The sequence below is a fragment of the Perognathus longimembris genome, chromosome 12, assembly GCF_023159225.1.
Source record: "Perognathus longimembris pacificus isolate PPM17 chromosome 12, ASM2315922v1, whole genome shotgun sequence".
In the NCBI taxonomy this organism is placed as follows: Eukaryota; Metazoa; Chordata; class Mammalia; order Rodentia; family Heteromyidae; genus Perognathus; species Perognathus longimembris.
In genome coordinates, this window is record NC_063172.1 from 27,201,788 (window position 1) to 27,219,812 (window position 18,025).

At 42.5% G+C, this 18,025-nt stretch overlaps 1 protein-coding gene and 1 long non-coding RNA gene across 5 annotated transcripts in view; both read left to right on the forward strand.

Moving 5' to 3' along the window:
* Nucleotides 1–1,436: 1,436 nt before the first annotated feature.
* Nucleotides 1,437–18,025, forward strand: part of Ubr5 (ubiquitin protein ligase E3 component n-recognin 5) — a 111,230-nt gene continuing 94,641 nt past the window's right edge. For 3 of the 4 annotated variants that reach the window (XM_048359065.1, XM_048359066.1, XM_048359067.1), the window contains exon 1: nucleotides 1,438–1,979. In XM_048359065.1, coding sequence (XP_048215022.1) covers nucleotides 1,918–1,979 — 62 coding nt within the window. In that variant the 5' untranslated portion in view covers nucleotides 1,438–1,917. Of the gene's footprint in view, nucleotides 1,980–18,025 lie in introns of all 4 variants that reach the window. The other variant, XM_048359068.1, reaches the window with a different exon arrangement.
* Nucleotides 11,801–14,309, forward strand: LOC125360905. Its single transcript, XR_007212826.1, has 3 exons — nucleotides 11,801–11,959; nucleotides 13,444–13,448; nucleotides 14,298–14,309. It is a non-coding gene; the product is annotated as an uncharacterized LOC125360905 (long non-coding RNA).

Consider the following 18,025-nt stretch of genomic DNA (forward strand, 5'->3'; position numbering starts at 1 on the left):
TGTTCCTGGCTTCTTTTTGCTCAAGGCTAGCACTCTACCACTTGAGCCACAGCGCCACTTCTGGCTGTTTTCTATATATGTGGTGCTGAGGATTGAACCCAGGGCTTCATGTATAGAAGGTGGGCACTTTACCACTAGGCCATATTCCCAGTATGAGTTAATTTTATATACTTAATATATATTATATATGTGATTTGTTTTGCTTGATGTACTATTTTATTTTTAATCTCACAAAAATCTTGTGTATACTATCACCAAAAGGCGCTATGATTGGGTAATTAAGTAGCAACAACAAGGTCCAAATTCAGGTACTCTGGCTGTTAAACTAACAGTGTCCATTGGTCTATCCTGCTTATGTGCTCATATGAACTTGAACTCAGCCTTTAGTAGACTAGCCTGGGTCAATGTTGGGATGCTGACCTGTTATCTGTCTCAAGGGGTACCTTGTTTATGCTGATTTACAAATAAATTTTCATATACTCAGAACTTAAGCCAAAGCACGTGTATGTTGCATTAACAAAGGAAACATGTTCTAATACAGCCTCTGATTGATGAACACCAGACTAAAATTACCATTTTTTACCCTGAAAAATGCATTTTTTAAAACATATTGCAGGAACCTTTAAGAAGGTAGGAACCAGTTCCAAAGGGGGAAAAAAAAACCCAGAAAGATTCATTTAGTAATCTGCCATCATGAAGAATGAAAGAACCTCTTTATAGAACAGATATCTATCACCTTTTATTTAGGTGTAACCAAAAAAACATTAGTCACTTAAAATGAGAAAACTAGTGGAAATTTCCACATTTTGTCTTTGTGTAGGATCCTGATGGTGGGGGTGGAAGACAGAGACTAGGGTGATTTAAGAAGTTCCTGCAAAGTCACTCTTTGATGAGGCCCTTACATAACTACCATACAAAGCTGTGCCTGTCCTTTCCATTAATTGATTTTACAGTTCCACTTTAAATACAATTGTGGAGAAAGGATGAGAAAAACAAAAACAAAAGCCCCCCACCCCCAGGATCTGCAAAATAATTAGGGCTGCCCCCAGGGAAATCAGAGCGCGCAAGAGCTCCCTAATCCCCCTCTCTCCTTAGGGACGCAGGCGCACGCGCACGCCCTTCCGGATTCCCTAGCCGGGCCGTCCCTCCCTCCGCATCTCTCCCTCCATCCCTCTGGCCTCTTCCGTCCCTCCCTAACACGTGCTCCCGAGAACACTCACTCCCGGGCGCCCCGCCCTCCGGGGGGCGGGCTCGAGGGCCGAACGCGCCAATCGACACGCGCCTTACAACGTCGTGGCTCGGCAACGTTAAGCCGCCCAATCGCAAGGGCCTGGCCGCCCGTTTCCCGGAGCGCCGCCCCTCGCGGCCGTGCCCCCGCCCGCCGGTCTCCTCCCACCGCCTCTCCCGTCCGCCCCTCCCCCGCCGCTCCGGCGCGGCGCCTGCGAGACGGTGAAACTGGGGCAGAAGTGAAGATGGCGGCGGCCGCGCTGGCGGTCGCTCCTCGCCAGTGACGCGCGGTGCGGGCTCCTCTTCCTTCCTAGCCACCCCTTCCGTCCGATCCCGTCCGCCGTCGGGACCACCCCCGACCGCAGCTCCCTCCCTCGCCGCCCCCATTCCCGACGACCGGCTGCCGCTGGCCGCGGCGCGCCCCCGTCCTGGCCCCGGCCTCGCGCCCCGGCGCGCTGCGGCCGGGCGAGCGGGTGGCGCGTTGATCCGCCCTCCTGCCTGCCCCGCCGGACCGCCGGGCCGCGGACACACGCCCGGCAGGGAGGCGGCGGCGGCCCTTCAGCGTTCGCGTTCCTCCGTTTGGGGACCGGGAGGCAGTGGCTGTGGGCTTTGGGGAAGGGAAAGGACTCGGGGAGGGGGGTCGAGAGCGGGCGGGGGCCGTCCTCGGAGCGAGGGCGAGGAGGAAGCACCATGACGTCCATCCATTTCGTGGTTCACCCGCTGCCGGGGACCGAGGACCAGCTCAATGACAGGTAATTGGGCTGGCGGCGGGCGGGCCGCGGGGGGGGAGGTGCGCGCCGCCCTCCCCACTCCCCCGCCCCCCGAGCCGGGCTGCCCCCTCCCTTACCCCCGGGCCGCGCCGCGCAGCACCGCGCCGGTGTTTACGCGCCGGCCGGCCGACCGTGGGGGGTCCTGCTGCCCCCTGTAGGCCCGGCTCGGGGCAAACTTGTGATCCGGGGGCTGGATGAGGGGGAGCACGGGGCGGCCCGGATACCCCGCCGCAGCCCCCTCCGCGCCCTGGGGGAGCCGCGGGGAACTCGACGGCGGTGGAGGGCGGCGGGGGCGGCGGGCGGGCGGTGATCACCGCCGGGCCCCTGCCGGAGGAATCCATATTAGTCAAAGTTGAATTGAGACAGACAATGCGGATGGGGGATGGTGGAGGTAAAAAAAAAAAAAAAGGGAGGGAGGGAAGAGGAGAAGCTGGGGCCGGGGCTTCGGGTTAGGTTGGGCCAGACTTTGGCCCCAGATCCCCCCTCCTCTCCCCCCCCCCCCCCCGCGAGCTCGGTCGGGTGGGGTGGTCTGGGCTGTGCCCGGCCTCGGGGGTGGGGGGCCCGGCGGCAGCGATTCCCGGCAGAGCGCGGGGGTGGGGGAGGGGGGAAGGGTGGCAGCGCCATGATTATTGTTATTATTATTAAATTTCAGCCCCTGCAGTGAGGTTTGCCTGCCCCCGAGAGGGGAAGGGGGGGTGATGGGGAAGTGGATTGGATTCCCTTTGCTCTCGTTCCTCAGAAATGGTTCTGGCAGCTCCTGCTCCCGGTCCCTGTGGTGCGAGCTTTTTTTTCTTTTCCTTTTTTTATTCTAATGATAGTGTTTTCCTGAGTTGTAATTTGACAGCTGAAAATCGTGCGTAGAGTGTCAACGGAAAAAAAAAGAACTCTTACGCTTGCAGTTCGCAATGCTGCTTTTCTTAACACGCTGTAAATTTCTGGGTTGGGCTTGCTATGGGTGGTGGAGGAATTTTGATTTACTTTTTTTTTGTCTTTCATGAGGCTTTTGGTTTTGAATTCCTACTCCCTCCAACTACCTATTTTTATTTTTTATTTTTTGGTCAGTTTAGGATGTTAAGTTGCAGGGCTTCGTGCTCTCAGGCAACTGAGAATGCAGGAAAAGTTCCTTCCCCGTTGCAAAACAGACTCTGGAACTGGAGGAAGCCTCCATGAAAGCCTATTTTAGAATGTTAGGACTCAGATCTAATGATGGGCCAGATGGTTTACAAGTCAAAAAGAGGGACATTTTTAAGCCTCCTTTTTCCCTAATGCTTCCCTGCCCTCTGTATTTCTTTTGAGTATAGCCATCTGGTTTACATATTTAGAAATTAGGTGTAATTTTTGCTAAGTGGCTGGGTGACTTAAGTCTCATGACGCCCAGTTTGTCATGCATTTCCTGTGAAGAGAAAGAGGCCTGACTTGGTAAGGCTAGCTGGCCTTCCTTTTAGTGTGTCTGACCCCTTCAGTGGGGCAGATAGTTCTTAAATCCAAAGCTGGTAATGTAGCTTTTCGCTTTGGGTTTGGATTTGCCTAATTTTTGCTGTGTAGCCATATTGTCTAAAATACATGCTGTGAAACTTAGGTTTTGAAAATATTTTTTTAGAGTTATTTCTAGCTCCATTAAAGCACAGAAATTACCTTTAAGATAGCATTTCCTTAGGTGAGTTTTACTCTAATTTTATTAGAGCTCTTTCGAAAGACGTTAACGTTAACATAATACTTTTCTGTAAATTTTAGAACCAGGCTAGTAAGGATACCTCTACTGTCGTTCATGAAAGTATATTGTAATGTTTGTTCTGTAACTTGTTTTGTATCTTAGAAAACTGCTTCTGAGAGAGAAATTGGCATTTTTTTTGTAGTAGTCCTAACTTTATGTACCAAGAACCCTCACTAGCCTATGCATACTGGCTATGCATACCAAAACATGTTTTGCAGTTGTTGAGGATACTTTGACTCACTTTTTTTTGCCTGTCCTAGGGCTTGATCTCAGGGCCTGGGCCCTGTCACTAAGCTTCTTTGGCTCAAGGCTAGCACTCTACCACTTGAGCTACAGCTCCACTTCAGGATTTTTCTGTTTCTCTTGTACTGAGGAATCAAATCCAGTGCTTCATGTATGCTAGGCAAGCACTCTACCACTAAGCCACATTCCCCTCCCACTTTGATTCACTCTTAGGTTTTCCTTTTGCTTCAAGTGTTTGAGAAAGTTACAGGTAATGTATTTTTCAAAGTAACTTAATTTTTTCTACTAGTATAAACAAATAATCAGTTTGATTCTTGTAGTATCAAAATATAGTAACTAGAATTTGTGAGACTTATGTATAAGGATAAAGGCAACTGGATTACTATGTTTTGCATAAAAATGGCAGGTGAGAAAATAGATTGGTGCTCTAGTTAATAGTGGTCCATAGTTGTATCTAGTGCCTGGTCTGTTGTAAAGTACCATTTGAGATAGTCAAGGTACCCAAAGATCTTTATTGTATACCTACTGGCAAAGTAATTGGATCAATGTGTTGCTTGAGAGTTCCAAAAGAGAACCCCTCTCCCTCCAATGATAAGGAATTTGAACTAAGGGTCTCTGGCTTGCTTAGCTTGCTCCTCAGTTGGCACTCTACTACTTGAGCCATAGCTCCAGTCTGTTGTTATTGTTGCTGGTTAATTGGAGATGGAGTCTTTTTTTTTTTTTTCTTTTGCTATTTCTGGGGCTTGAACTCAGGGCTTGGGCACTGTCCCTGAGCTTTTGCTCAAGGCTAGCATTCACGTGAGCCACAGTGCCGCTTCCGGCCTTTTCTGTTTAGTACTGAGGAATGGAGCCCACGGCTTCATGCATGCTAGACAAGCACTCTACGACTAAGCCGCATTCCCAGCTTAGAGATGGATTTTTTTTTTTTTTTTTTGGTGTTTTTGCCAGTCTTGGGACCCAGGGTGTGGGCACTGTCCCTGACTTCTTTTTGCTCAAGGCTAGCACTTTACCTCTTGAGCCACAGTGCCACGTTCGTCCTTTTCTGTTTATGTTGTGCTGAGGAATCAAACCCAGGGCTTCGTGCATGCTAGACAAGCACTCTACCACTAAGCCACATTCCTAGCCCCTGGAGATGGATTCTTATGGCCTTTTTTTTTTCCTTTTTTTGGCCTGGGATGGGTTTGAACTGTGATTTTCTAGAACTCAGCCTCCTGAGTAGCTAGTATTGTAGGTAGGAGGAGTAAGCAACCACCACCCAGCTTTTTCTGCATTTTTTTTGCTAGTCTTGGGGACCTGGGCACTGCCCTCGATTTCTTGAGCTCCAGGCTAGCGCTCTACCATTTGAGCCACAACACCACTTATGGTTTTCTAGAGGTTAATTGGAGTCTCACAGACTTTTCCTGCCCTAGCTGGCTTTGAACCTCAATCCTCAGATCTCAACCTCCTGAGTAGCTAAGATTACAGGTGTGAGCCATTGGTGCCCGGCCATTAATATTTTCTTACCCAAATGAATTTCCCTTTGAGAAAGTTCAACTGGATTTTTCCAGTGAATTTCTTCAATTAGTGCCATGTTTTTGCTTTATATTATGTAAGAGAAACAGCAGAACCATACCAAGAACATAGAGCTGAATGTTGAACTTGAAGGGAGTGCTAGAGGTGTTTACTAGTACCTGGAAAAACGCCTGAAACGTTAGGTAGATCAGTATTCTCCCCAGTGAGCTACAGAAACAAACCCAGAGGTTTATGGAACTTATACAGTGGGTGTGAGCTACTGAGAGCCAGCTGAGATTCTTGTGATAATCTTCTCTCTCCCCATCTCCCACTTAAAACTTTTTAAAGTCCAGGACTCTGGACTAGGGTTTATAGTATTCTAGACTATTTCTACTGTCTTGAGTAACATAGACATTAAGGCAGTCACCTGTCTTCAGTTTTGATTCTCCTCTTGCAACCTTTGCTAGGACTCTAGATTTGATTTTTGTGTTTTGTAGGGGGCTCACTCTGAACCCTTGCCCAATACTAGACTAGATCAGAGATTGAACTCTTGCCCAATACCAGATTAAGGTTGTTGTGGGCCTGGGATGGCTTAGCCCCAAGTTACTCTTTAGGATTCAGATTGGTTCCAATACAAACCAGTTCCCATTGTTTGTATGTGGAATTTTCCTGTGATCTTTTGCTTTTTAGCACTATAATATATTATGCAGCTAAGCAGTCTTGATTGTCATATCAAAAGGGATTTTATCCACTAGTTTCCCCTCTAGGTTGCAATACTAGAAGGGCACTATAAAGTACCAACGTGCTTGTTGATAGGAAAGTAGCTTCTCTTTCTCTCCCTTGCTGCTACTCCCTCCCATCTCAGTCTCTAGATTGGCCATAGTATCCCCTCAAGGTCTGGCAATAACACTTGAAATAATAAATAGGAAAACACAGAATGTGAGTTCTATGGAAAATATTATGAAGAGATGGTTACTTGTGACTGCTTTCATATAGTTGCCTGGTTCCTAAGTAAAAAGCTGGAATTCAAAGAACATGTACAGTATTCTTGGTATTGAGTAAAGACTTTAGACTTTTTTTTTTTTTGCCAGTCCTGGAGCTTGAACTCAGGGCCTAGGCATTGTCCCTGAGCTGCTTTTGCTCAAGGCTAGCACTTTACCACTTGAGCCAGAGCGCAACTTCTGGCTTTTTCTGTGTATGTGGTACTGAAGAGTCAAATCCAGGGCTTAGCCGGATTCCCAGCTCAGACTCTATAGTTTCTTTAACACCAATATTTCTTGTCTTTAACTTGTAGGAAGTTTACATCTCCAGGTGATTGTGTATGTGTGCTTCAAGGCTAGCTCTCTGCCTCTTGAGACACATCTACACTTCTTGCTTTTTGATAATGAGTTGGTGATAGACTTTCCCACCTAGACTGTCTTGGCACCTAAATCCTGAGAAATCACCCCCCTGAATAGCTAGGATTTTAGGTGTTAGCAACTGGCACCTGACCACAGGCAGTATTTGACAGTGTCCAGATGGACCTCAGGGCTTTAGACATGTGAAGTACATATAGTATCACTTGAGCTATTCCTGCAACCTGGATAGGCCCTTTTTGTAGTTTTGAAACAGAGTCTCTTACTATGTAGCTTAGACTGGTCTTGAATTTGAGATGGTCCTGCCTCAGCCTCAGTGCTGGCATTAGAGGCCATGCCCCTTAGAGCACTTTTTTGGGGGGGGAGGGGGGGTTGTCACTGCTGGGACCTAGCTACTAGCTTCTTAGTGGATAGAGGCCAGAGATGGTACCAAAAGCCTTGTAATGAACAAGGCAGCCCCTCAAAACGTACACAACTTGTGCTGAGGTTGAGAATCCCTACTTAGATTCTTCAATGCATATAGATATAAAAATAAATGGAAATGACTTTTATGAAAAACAATTCAAGCAGCATTAAGTTCCTGTTTTTAATACATTACTGTATGAGGTTAATTAAAATTACATAAATATTTAAGTCAATCCTTTGGTAATTAGGTATCTTCAGGTGCCTCAAGGCCCCTTGTAGTTGGTTGTTTTTTTCCTTATTGGACAGTATAGTGAAGAGGTGATGTTGGAGAGTGTTGACAGAAAAAAAATATAGGAGTAGTAGCACTGTGTCTGAAGTGGCAGAGTGCTTGCCTTGAGCAGAAGAAGCACATGAACAGTGCCCAAGCCAAGTTCAAGCCCCAGGACCGACCCCCTCCCCCCAAAAAAAAAACCCCAAAGGATGAGAAAGTGTGAGATAGTTTGCACAGAGTAAGACATTTACTAAATAAATGCTTATTTTTCTTAGTTTTAGAGAATAAGATGTATCATTGCCCTTTCAGTAGGAGCCAGAAAGTATGTCAGGGAAGCTAAACTGAGCTGAACAACAGTTGTTGAGTAGAGGTTATAAAATGAAAGCTGCTGCTTGGAATTTCATTGTGCTGTACTAAAACCAATTAGAGCCACCAACCAGACCTCCTAAAACCAAACAAAACACAAAAGCAAACAACAAGAAACCTCACCAAGAATAAAAACCCAAGTATTAGGCTGTATGCCATAGAGCATCACATAAGTGGGAAATTAATTGTTTTGATGATTGAGATTATCTAAAAACTGTACTGGAAAAGTACAGTCGTGCTTAATAGATGAATTGCTTAAGGAAAGAGTAAAAAATAGGATATAAAATAGCCAAACAAAAAGTTAAAAATCAAAAGCAGACCAATTTTATACATCAAGAATTTAGTGATTAAATCATAGACCTAGAAGTATACAGACACTAGTGATGGAAATTACAGGGTACAAAGAGTGCAGTTAGAAATATTGGATGGAATTGGGGAAGGATTTTTCCCCCTAACAATTATTTAGAAAATGGTATCTAAAGGCAAATTTGATAACTGGAGACTGTCAAATTATACTTAAGTACATCTTACAGGGTATATTGAAGGAAACAACTGTGTTATACAAGGATGTACGTAATATCTTTATCCTGTTTCATGTACATCTGAATAAGAAAGAGATTACAGTTTCCACCTATATTTCTGCTATTATGATGATGCCTTGGCAGTCTGATCAAATATATTTTTTCCTAGCTTGCCATAGTTATGAATTACTGATTTATTTTTGTTAAGTTTTTCCTTGAATATTTTAAGGCATTTTACTATGGGTAATGCAAACATAAACAAAAGTAGAATGGTGTAATGAGCATCCACATACCCATCATACTCATTATCTATTCTCAGCAGTTGTGAATTCCTGACTAGTCTTTTTTTTTTTTTTTTTTTTGCCAGTCCTGGGGCTTGGAGCACTGTCCCTGGCTTCTTTTTGCTCAAGGCTAGCACCCTACCGCTTGAGCCACAGCACCACTTCCGGCTTTTTCTATGTATGTGCTGGTGAGGAATTGAACCCAGAGCTTCATGCATGCACTCTACCACAAGCCACATTTCCCAGCACCATCCTGGTTAGTTGTATTTCAGTCTTCTTTCCCTTTATGCCTTAAAAAACACCTCATCTATGTATGTGCTGGTGAGGAATTGAACCCAGAGCTTCATGCATGCACTCTACCACTAAGCCACATTTCCCAGCACCATCCTGGTTAGTTGTATTTCAGTCTTCTTTCCCTTTATGCCTTAAAAAACACCTCAAAATACTTGAGTGCCAAAATTCAATATTTTCAGATTTTCCTATTGTCTCTTTACTACTGCTTTTTGATTGATAATTTGATAATCTAAATAAAATTGAGCGCTAGCATGTTATAAACTTGACAATCTTAAAAGAAAACTTGTTTGGATTTTAATCTTAAAAGAAGGTACAGGAGCCGGCACTGGTAGCTCATGCCTGTAATACTTGCTTCTCAGGAAGCTGAGATCTGAGGATCATTGTTTGAAGCCATCCCAGGCAGGAAGGCATGTGAGATTCTCACCTCCAATTAACTACCAAAAAGCTGGAAGTGGTGCAGTGGTTCAAGTGGTAGAGCACTAGCCTTGAGGAAAAAGCTCTCTCTGAAATTAAATAAGGCACAGGTTCCTGAAAGCTCAGTACTGGAGCTTTTTTTTCTAGGTAAATGCATGGCCGCCAACATGCTAGGCTCCACTGGGCCATGCCCCCCCCCCCATCCCAGTCCAACTTATTTGCTACCAGAGTGTCAGCATTATATTCACAGTCATTTGTAATTATATTTTTAATTATATATATTTTGTTTTATTACTGATAAATAAGGTTCTTGAAATGTAATTTTTTTCCTATGGGAGTATATCAAAGCATAAGAATAAGTCATGTGAAAAGTTAATATAGAGATGATAGTAAATGCAACTTAGCTTTAAGATATTCTGTAATGAAATATTTCTCACTTTCTTGACATAGTATAAGGGTAGTAATAACTCCTTTAAAGAGAAATATGGCAAGTTCTTAGATAACTGTTTATAACATTTTTATTTTTTGCCATGATAGTAAAATGCTAACATATACTGTTATCTCATTTGTAAATGCATTTTATCTTATTTGCATACCAGCAAATATTATATTAGGTTTGTGATATCATTCACCTTAATGAAAATTTTTACTTTTTGGTTTTCATCTTTTCTTTATTGAGTTATATTTTCATACAGAGCAATTCATCCATCCTAAGTGTATAGGTTGAGTTTTGAAAACTATGTACAGTTGGGTAATGGCCACCACAGTGCAGATACAGGACATTTTTCACCACCCCAAAGTTAGCTAGCACCTTAGATCTGCTTTTTTTTTTTAAGGTGTTAGTGGTGGTGGGGTTTGAAAGCTTGATTGAACTTGGGGCCTGAGCACCATGTGACCTCTTTTGCACAAGGCTGATGCTCTACCGCTTTGAGCTACAGCATTGCTTCTAGATTTCTGGTGGTTAATTAGAGATAAAAGTCTCACGAACTTTTTTCCTGCCTAGACTGGCTTTGAACGGTGATCCTCTGATCTCAGCCTCCTGAGTAGCTAGGATTAGAGGTGTGAGATACCAGTGCCTAGCTTGTTTTGCTTTCTTTTTGCTGTGATATTGCTCTATTTTTAGGGTTTATAGGAATGGAATCACAAGTCTATTTCCTTTTGTTTAAACACAGCACTTTGGGGATGCATTGTGCTATGGCACCTTAGTGGTTTCTTTTAGATGAATGACTGAGAGGTATATTGCAATTGTGTAGGCATACTGCTATTGAGCTACATTGTTTATTTTTGCCAATCCTGGGCCTGAGCACTATCCCTGGCTTCTTTCTGTTCAAGGCTAGCACTCTACCACTTGATCTACAGTACTACATCCAGCCTTTTCTGTTTATGTGGTACTGAGGAATGGATGGAGCCCAGGGCTTCATGCATGCTAGGCAAGCATCTACTGCTAAACCACATTCCCAGTCCCTACATTATTTTTATATAATTAATGTACATTAAATATAAAGATTCCTTTAGCTCACCCTCCATTTCTGTGTCCCCCCTTTCCCACTCCTCAAAACATGTTTCCACTTTCCCACTCCTCAAAATATGTTTCCACTTCCTGTTTGTTTTGATAGACACAGTATATTAGTTGTTCAGGAGACTTACACCTTTGGATTTCTCTCCTAAGTGCTATACCTCTATTTTAAAGTCTAATCTCTTTCCTAGTTGATGTAAACTTGAGTGCTTTTCTGTTACAGTCACTCCCTAGTTTTTATTTTCTTGCTGGTGATCCTAGCTATTTGGTAAACAGATTGGGAGGATGGAGGTTTGAGGCCAGTCTGGCAAAAAGTTAGTGGATCGACCCCATCTCAACAAGAAAGTTGGACACATTTCAGCTTTGTGGGAATTGTGAGTAGGAAGATTGCAGCCATGGTAAAAAAATAACAAAAAAACCCCATAGGACCTTTTGGAGTAGGGATCAAACCCAGGGTCTCGTGCATGTTGTGTTTATTTTTGTCTTTGTATAGTTTATTATGGAAATTTATATACTTTAAAACTTTGCTTGACTTCAGTTTGTCACAATACTTTATTAGGAAAAAGTCATTCATCCTAAGAATTACATTTTGACAGCAAATTTTCATGTTAATTTAAGATTATACTATTATATGTAAAGAGACTTTAAAATTTCATTAAATGTAGTTATTGTATTCTAGATTATAAAGATTGTATTCTGTTGTATTCTAGACTATAAAGATCACAGTAGCATCTGGTCTATGGAGCACTATGATGAACAAATAGATTTTTATTTTCCTTTCCATTAAATCAAGCTGTGTTTTTGTGGTGCAGGAGAAAAAGTGTTGAGAACAAACGGCTTCACGAGATTAGCTGTGTTCCAGGGTAAATCTGCTCTTTTCAGAATTCAGGTGATGAGCTGTTCTAGATTTTCACCTGAACTGAAACCAGGTCTACTCTTAAAAGACAGCCTGGAACGCCTGAGATGGTTAGCATCCCCATGCCTCTTACCCAAAGGCATGGTATAAATTTGTTGGTATGTTTCTTTTTGTGATAACCTGATTGATGTGATATGAGAAGTGGAAGTTGATGCATTTTGTAAGCATGAAGAAAGTAAATTTGGTGGACAAAGTTAAGAAAACAGAGATAACTTATTTAGTAGGGTTATTATAATACGTAGACGATGAAAACAAGGTTTTTATTAAAGGCCTTGCGTGTTGGGTTTGTGCATTGTTTATTTATTCTTTTACATTGTAGTAGTGGCTTTGTTTTCTTGCCCCAAAGTAATTTGTCTTCACTTCTTGGCCTTTTGACCAAGATAAATGTAATCTGTCAGATGTGGTATTAAATGCCCAACATATAGATGGCTGTGGTAAGAGAAGTACAGTTTTGAGGCTAGCTGAGACATACAAGTGAGTCTTGAGAACCCAACGAACAAAAATTTGCACTTGTCAAGTTATTACTCTGTAACATCACTTGTTTCTCTAGAAATCTTACATAAATAAGCTCGTTAAGTGACATTTCTTAATTGAGGATATGTCTACTTTTTTTTTTTTCCAAATGCCTGTACTAGGGCTTTAAATTTAGGGCCTGGGGGTGCTGTCTGTAAGCTCTTTTTACTCACGGCTAGCAGCTCTACCACTTGAGCCATAGCTCCACTTCTGGCTTTTTGTAGTCACTTGGAGTCTTCATGGACTTTCCTGCCCAGACTGGTTTTGAACAGTGATCCTTAGACTACAGCCTCCTGAGTAGCTAGAATTACAGGCAAGACCCACTGGTGCCCAGCTCTTGCTGGTTATTTTTTGAGATGGAAATTACAATAACTACTGTGAATGTAAAACAGATCTGTATTTATTTTTCATTCATACTCTTTGTTGTATTGTGTTTGGGTTTGAACTTGGGGCCTTAGTGCCTGTGTTGTTTTGTTTTGTTTTTTGGGTCTCATGGACTATAAGATCTCAGCCTCCTGAGTAGCTACAAATACAGGTGTGGGCCATCCGCCATCCAACCAAAAGTTGTGGTTTTTTTTTGTTTTGAAGAGGATTCTTTTTTCAAATTTCAGAAGTTGTACAAAGGAATTTAAATTCAACACATCAGTTTATGAGTACAGTGTCTCCCCTTCCTTCCCTGTCTTCTCCCAGTCTTACCTTAAGTTATCTGGTTCGATGAAACGGAAAATTTTTCTGACTAGAATATTTTGTATGCATAACAAGACTAGCCAAGTTCTAGTCACTTTCTAGGATGGTTTTTTCCAGGTAAGAGTTTCCTTGATTTTGAGCAGTGCTTTTCATAGTGTCTGAATGGTCTGTGCTCATCGGGGAGACCACTGTATGAAGTTCACCACTAAAAAGGCTCTTACCAACTGGCCTCTAGTGGCTAGTTATGAGGCTGAAATCCGAGGATCCTGGTATTGAAGCCAGTCTGGTCAGAAAAGTCTGGGATTCTTATTTGCAATTAACTACCAAAAAGCTGGAAGTGGAAGTGTGGTTCAAGTGGTAGAGGGGAAAAGCTAAGGGAGAATTCAAGCCCCAGTACCAGCCCTACAAAGAAAATGAAAAGACTTCTTCACTTACCATCCCTCCGCTATTTAAAAAAAGAAGCTGTTTTGGTTAGAGGCATTTCTCAAGTGGTAGAGGGTTGCCTAGCCTGTGGAGTTCAGCCTCAGCACCACAAAGACAGCTGACCGGATCAAAACTGCCAGTTCTTTACTGCTCTTAGCTTTCTTTTCCTCCTTACATTAGTGGCTCTTAGCTGTTTTGAGGATGGCATTTTCCTGCTGTCCTTGATTTTGTTTCATTTGTGTGTGTAGATGTGCAATTAAAACCAGAATGCGAGGAAATTATTTGTCATAATTCATCTTTGCCAAATTTTTGTTACTACCTTGAAGTCAAGAAAAATTCATTGAGGTTGCCCCTTTCTGGAACTGTAACATGCTCAAAGGACAGCTTTGAAAAACCTATGTTGTGCTCATAAGGTTACAGTCTAGTTGCAGAAGAGAAACTGGTCTGCAGACCAGTAGCACATTATGAAAGACTGGTAAATGAGGTACTTTAGCCTGTGCAAATATTTGCCATGCTGTTTCCTGAACAGACTTTGAAAACAGTATAAATTAATTTTCCTTGTTCAGCAGATGCTGTGTACTCCTTCATGTGCAAACATGCTCAGCCATGGGGTGGTTGCTGTGTTTCCATTCTTTCCTGTAACTTTTGGTTGTGAAGTGTTTCTGACTTTTTTTTTTTTTTTTTTTTTTGCCCGTCCTGTGGCTTGGACTCAGGGTCTGAGCACTGCCCCTGGCTTCTTTTTGCTCAAGGCTAGCACTCAACTACTTTGAGCCACAGCGCCACTTGGTCTTTTCTGTTTATGTGGTGCTGAGGAACCCAGGGCTTAATGCATGCTAGGCAAGCACTCTGCTGCTAAGCCACATTCCCAGCTCTGTTTATGACTTTTGAAGGAATGCTTGAGAAACTTCAGAAAAGAGTAAGGCTGGTGGGCTCAGTGAGTGGCTATAGGTGGGTTCTGCCTTATATTGTTTTTCTTGAATGGTTTTGAGACATTTACGGATGGTTAAGATGTTTGTTGCAAAAATAGTTCCATGTATCTATCACCTGGCTTTCCTCATGCTAATATTCTAATATATTATTTTAATATGCCAGATTCTTTATTGGCGTCCTTGCCACAGCACTAAATGTACATTTTCCCCAATATTCTTTTTTTTGTGAGAAATACTCTCCTGAGATCACATATATTAGAAGAAATTCAGAGAGTGATTTAAATTGCTAACATGTACACTGTACAGTGATTTTTTTTTTTCCTGTGCTTGTACTTGGGCTTGAACTTGGGGCTCTAGGCATTATCCCTTCTTAGCTTTTCTACTCAAGGCTAGTGCGCTGCCACTGAAGCCTTATCTTCACTTTTCAGTTTTTGGTGGTTAATCGGAGAAGTGTTTTGCTGATTCTGTTTGTTTGCTTGTCCAGTCCTGGGGTTTGGACTTAGGGCCTGAGCATTGTCCCTGGCTCCTTTTAGCTCAGGGCTAGCACTTTACCTCTTGAGCCACAGCACTACTTCTGGCTTTTTCTCCTTATGTGGTGCTGAGGAATCAAACCCAGAGCTTCATGTATGCTATGCAAGCACTCTACCACTAAGCCACATTCCCAGCCCTTTACTAATTTTTTTTTTTTTTTTGCCAGTCCTGGGCCTTGGACTCAGGGCCTGAGCACTGTCCCTGGCTTCTTCCCGCTCAAGGCTAGCACTCTGCCACTTGAGCCACAGCGCCGCTTCTGGCCGTTTTCTGTATATGTGGTGCTGGGGAATCGAACCTAGGGCCTCGTGTATCCGAGGCAGGCACTCTTGCCGCTAGGCTATATCCCCAGCCCCCCTTCACTAATTTTTTTAAAAAATTAATTAATTCATTTTTTTTCCATTGTGGGGCTTGAACTCGGCCTGGATGCTGTCCTTGAGACCTTTTGATCAAGACTAGCACTCTGCCACTCTGAGCTACAGCTCCACTTCCAGTTTTCTGGTGGTTAATTAGAAATAACAGTGAGTCTAAGGAGCTTTCCTGCCCAGGCTGCTGGCTTCAAACCATGATCCTCAGATCTCAGCCTCCTAAGTAGCTAGTATTACATGTGTTAGTCACCAGCACCTGGCTGATAATCAGTTTTAATTACAGTCCAGAACTGTTTAATTACAGTGAGAACTGTTTACACACACACACACACACACACGCATATGTGGGACATCCTGTGAAAACAGATAGGTCCCCTTCAGTGCCTTGACTTTATGCTAAAAGAGCATACTTTGAGGGTTGGCAAGGAGGGGAGAGGGATTATTGAGCTTCTGCACTGCTCCTTTCTGGTTCCCTGCTTATTGTATCCAGGAGTATTGACCTGGTGGTCTTAAGTGCTGCTGGAAAGTGGTGACAGCAGAGATAATCTATATCCCACTCTTTCATTGTTATTGTCTTTGTTTAAAATACTTAGGTCTCATTTAGTGTATTACCAGTAATATTTCAAAATTGGTTTTTGAAGACCCCAAAGTGAGATGAAATAGTTAAAAATATTTATGGGTTTTTCCTGCCCAGGCCGGTTTTGAACTGTCATCCTCAGATCTCAGCCCTCTGAGTAGCTAGGATTACAGGTATAAGCCACTGGTCCCTGGCAAGATCTCAGCCTTCTGAATAGCTGGGATTACAGGTACAAGCCACTGGTCTCTGGCAAGATTATTTTTCATATAGAATCCTAACATTTTTGCCTGAGCTGACCTTGAACTGCTCGTCTTGATCCAGATCATCCTCCCTCCCCTTTATTGGTTCTAGAGTAACTTGGATTACAGGTGTGGATTACCACTCTTGGCCTAGTACCTACCACTCATTAAAATTTCACTTCATTTTGGTTGAGTTTATAAGCACCATCCAGGAGAGCTGAGAGGTACTTTTGCGATTCCTGGTTGGTAGGGCTTCGTCCATGTCAGCTTCTTGTTTCCTTATGTGAGAATGAGGAAATGAGAACACTGGTAGTACATTACCCTGTGTGATTGTTGAGTTTGCCTGTTAGTTTTGTGTTTTACTTAGAGTATATAAAAATGTGGCTTTATTGTTTATAGATAAGGATTGCATTTTATTTAAGCAAAATTTTACTATTCAGGAAAGTTTAATATGTGAGGAGCTCGTAAATACGTTATATGAAATAGATGTAATGTTTACAGGTATTGATAATATAGTTTGCTTTCTTTTTTTGTAATGCTGAGGGTTTAACCCAGGGCCTCCTATGTTCTGAGCAAGTCCTCTACCACTGAGTTACACTTCAGTTGTGTAGCACATTTAAAGGAAGCTAGTAAGGAAGATATCAAAGGAACAAAATTATTGAGCCTTTGACCAACACGAAAGGAAATGCTGTGATTCTCTATGATCATCGTCCTGTTTTTTTTTTTTTTATTGCTGGGTAATAAACCACCTGTCAACAATAGGTACAATTTATATTTTTAGTATTGTCATCTCATTCTGGGGACTTACAATTCTCAGCTAGATTTGAGTTTCTTATGTAATTGCAAACATTGTAGTTGGAGTAATGTAGAAAACAGGTGTTTGGAATTGCTGTGGTTTCTCGTGCACTTTTTTATGTCTATGGTCTCTTGAGAATGAAGGCATCAAGGTATCTAGACTTTATGTGACAGCTCAGAGTTTGAAAGGCCCTAGGAAGAGGGTGGCTGGCTTGCCTTTGGAGTATGTGACATCATTCTTGCTTCATGCTCCTTTTGAAAAGCAAGTCCTAAGTCTGCGCAGATTCCAGTGGAGAGTAATTATAGTCTACCTCTTGGTAAGAATAGTGTCAAAGAGTATATTTTCTAAGCCACTATTAAGAAAGATGATAATAATAGTAAAGGTTTGGCTACCATGAAAAGACTAAGACCATGTAAAGATAGAAATGTTGAAGGCATGATATTTATGGTATTAGAGATTTTGCTAAAGTGTAATTACTAATGAGCCCAGTATTTCCAGACAGAAATAATGAACTTGACAGTTCAACAGTTTAGCATTACAGAAGCCCTTTTAAAAGCACATTGGCAGTGATTACAAGGCAAGTCAGTGTCTTGATGTTTTCTTTTTTGTCATCACTGGTATTATTCCTATAGTGAGGTGGTTGATCCAAGTGCATCATTTAGGAAATGTGAGCATGTAGTCTGAGACTTAAGTTGAAATGTGAACTAGTGATTAGATTTTTTTTTTTTTACTTTGTGCTCATTCTCTTGGTGTATTTCCATGTGAAATGGCATTATTTTCTTAGGGTAAAAACTATTTGACTTCATGATCCTTTGACTAGTCAGTTTCAGGAGTGAATATTTTGCGTTTTCAGAGAGATATCTGACCTGAGCTGAACTGACTGCATTACTACTTCATTGTTATGCCTACTCACGTTGTACTAGGTATGAGGTATGTGGTGGTATTCAGAAGAAACTCAGTAAAGTTCCAAAAAGAGAGGCTCAGAAATTTATGGTGGGAATGCTATTTATTTTTTTCGGTTGTAGAATTTGAACTAAGGGCCTGAGCACTGACCCTGGCTTCTTTTTGCTTAAGGCTCTAGCTACAGGGCCCACTTCCGGCTTTTTCTGTTAATGTGGTGCTAAGGAATCAAACCCATGCATGCTAGGCAAGCACTTCCCCAGCCCCAAAAAGTGATTTTC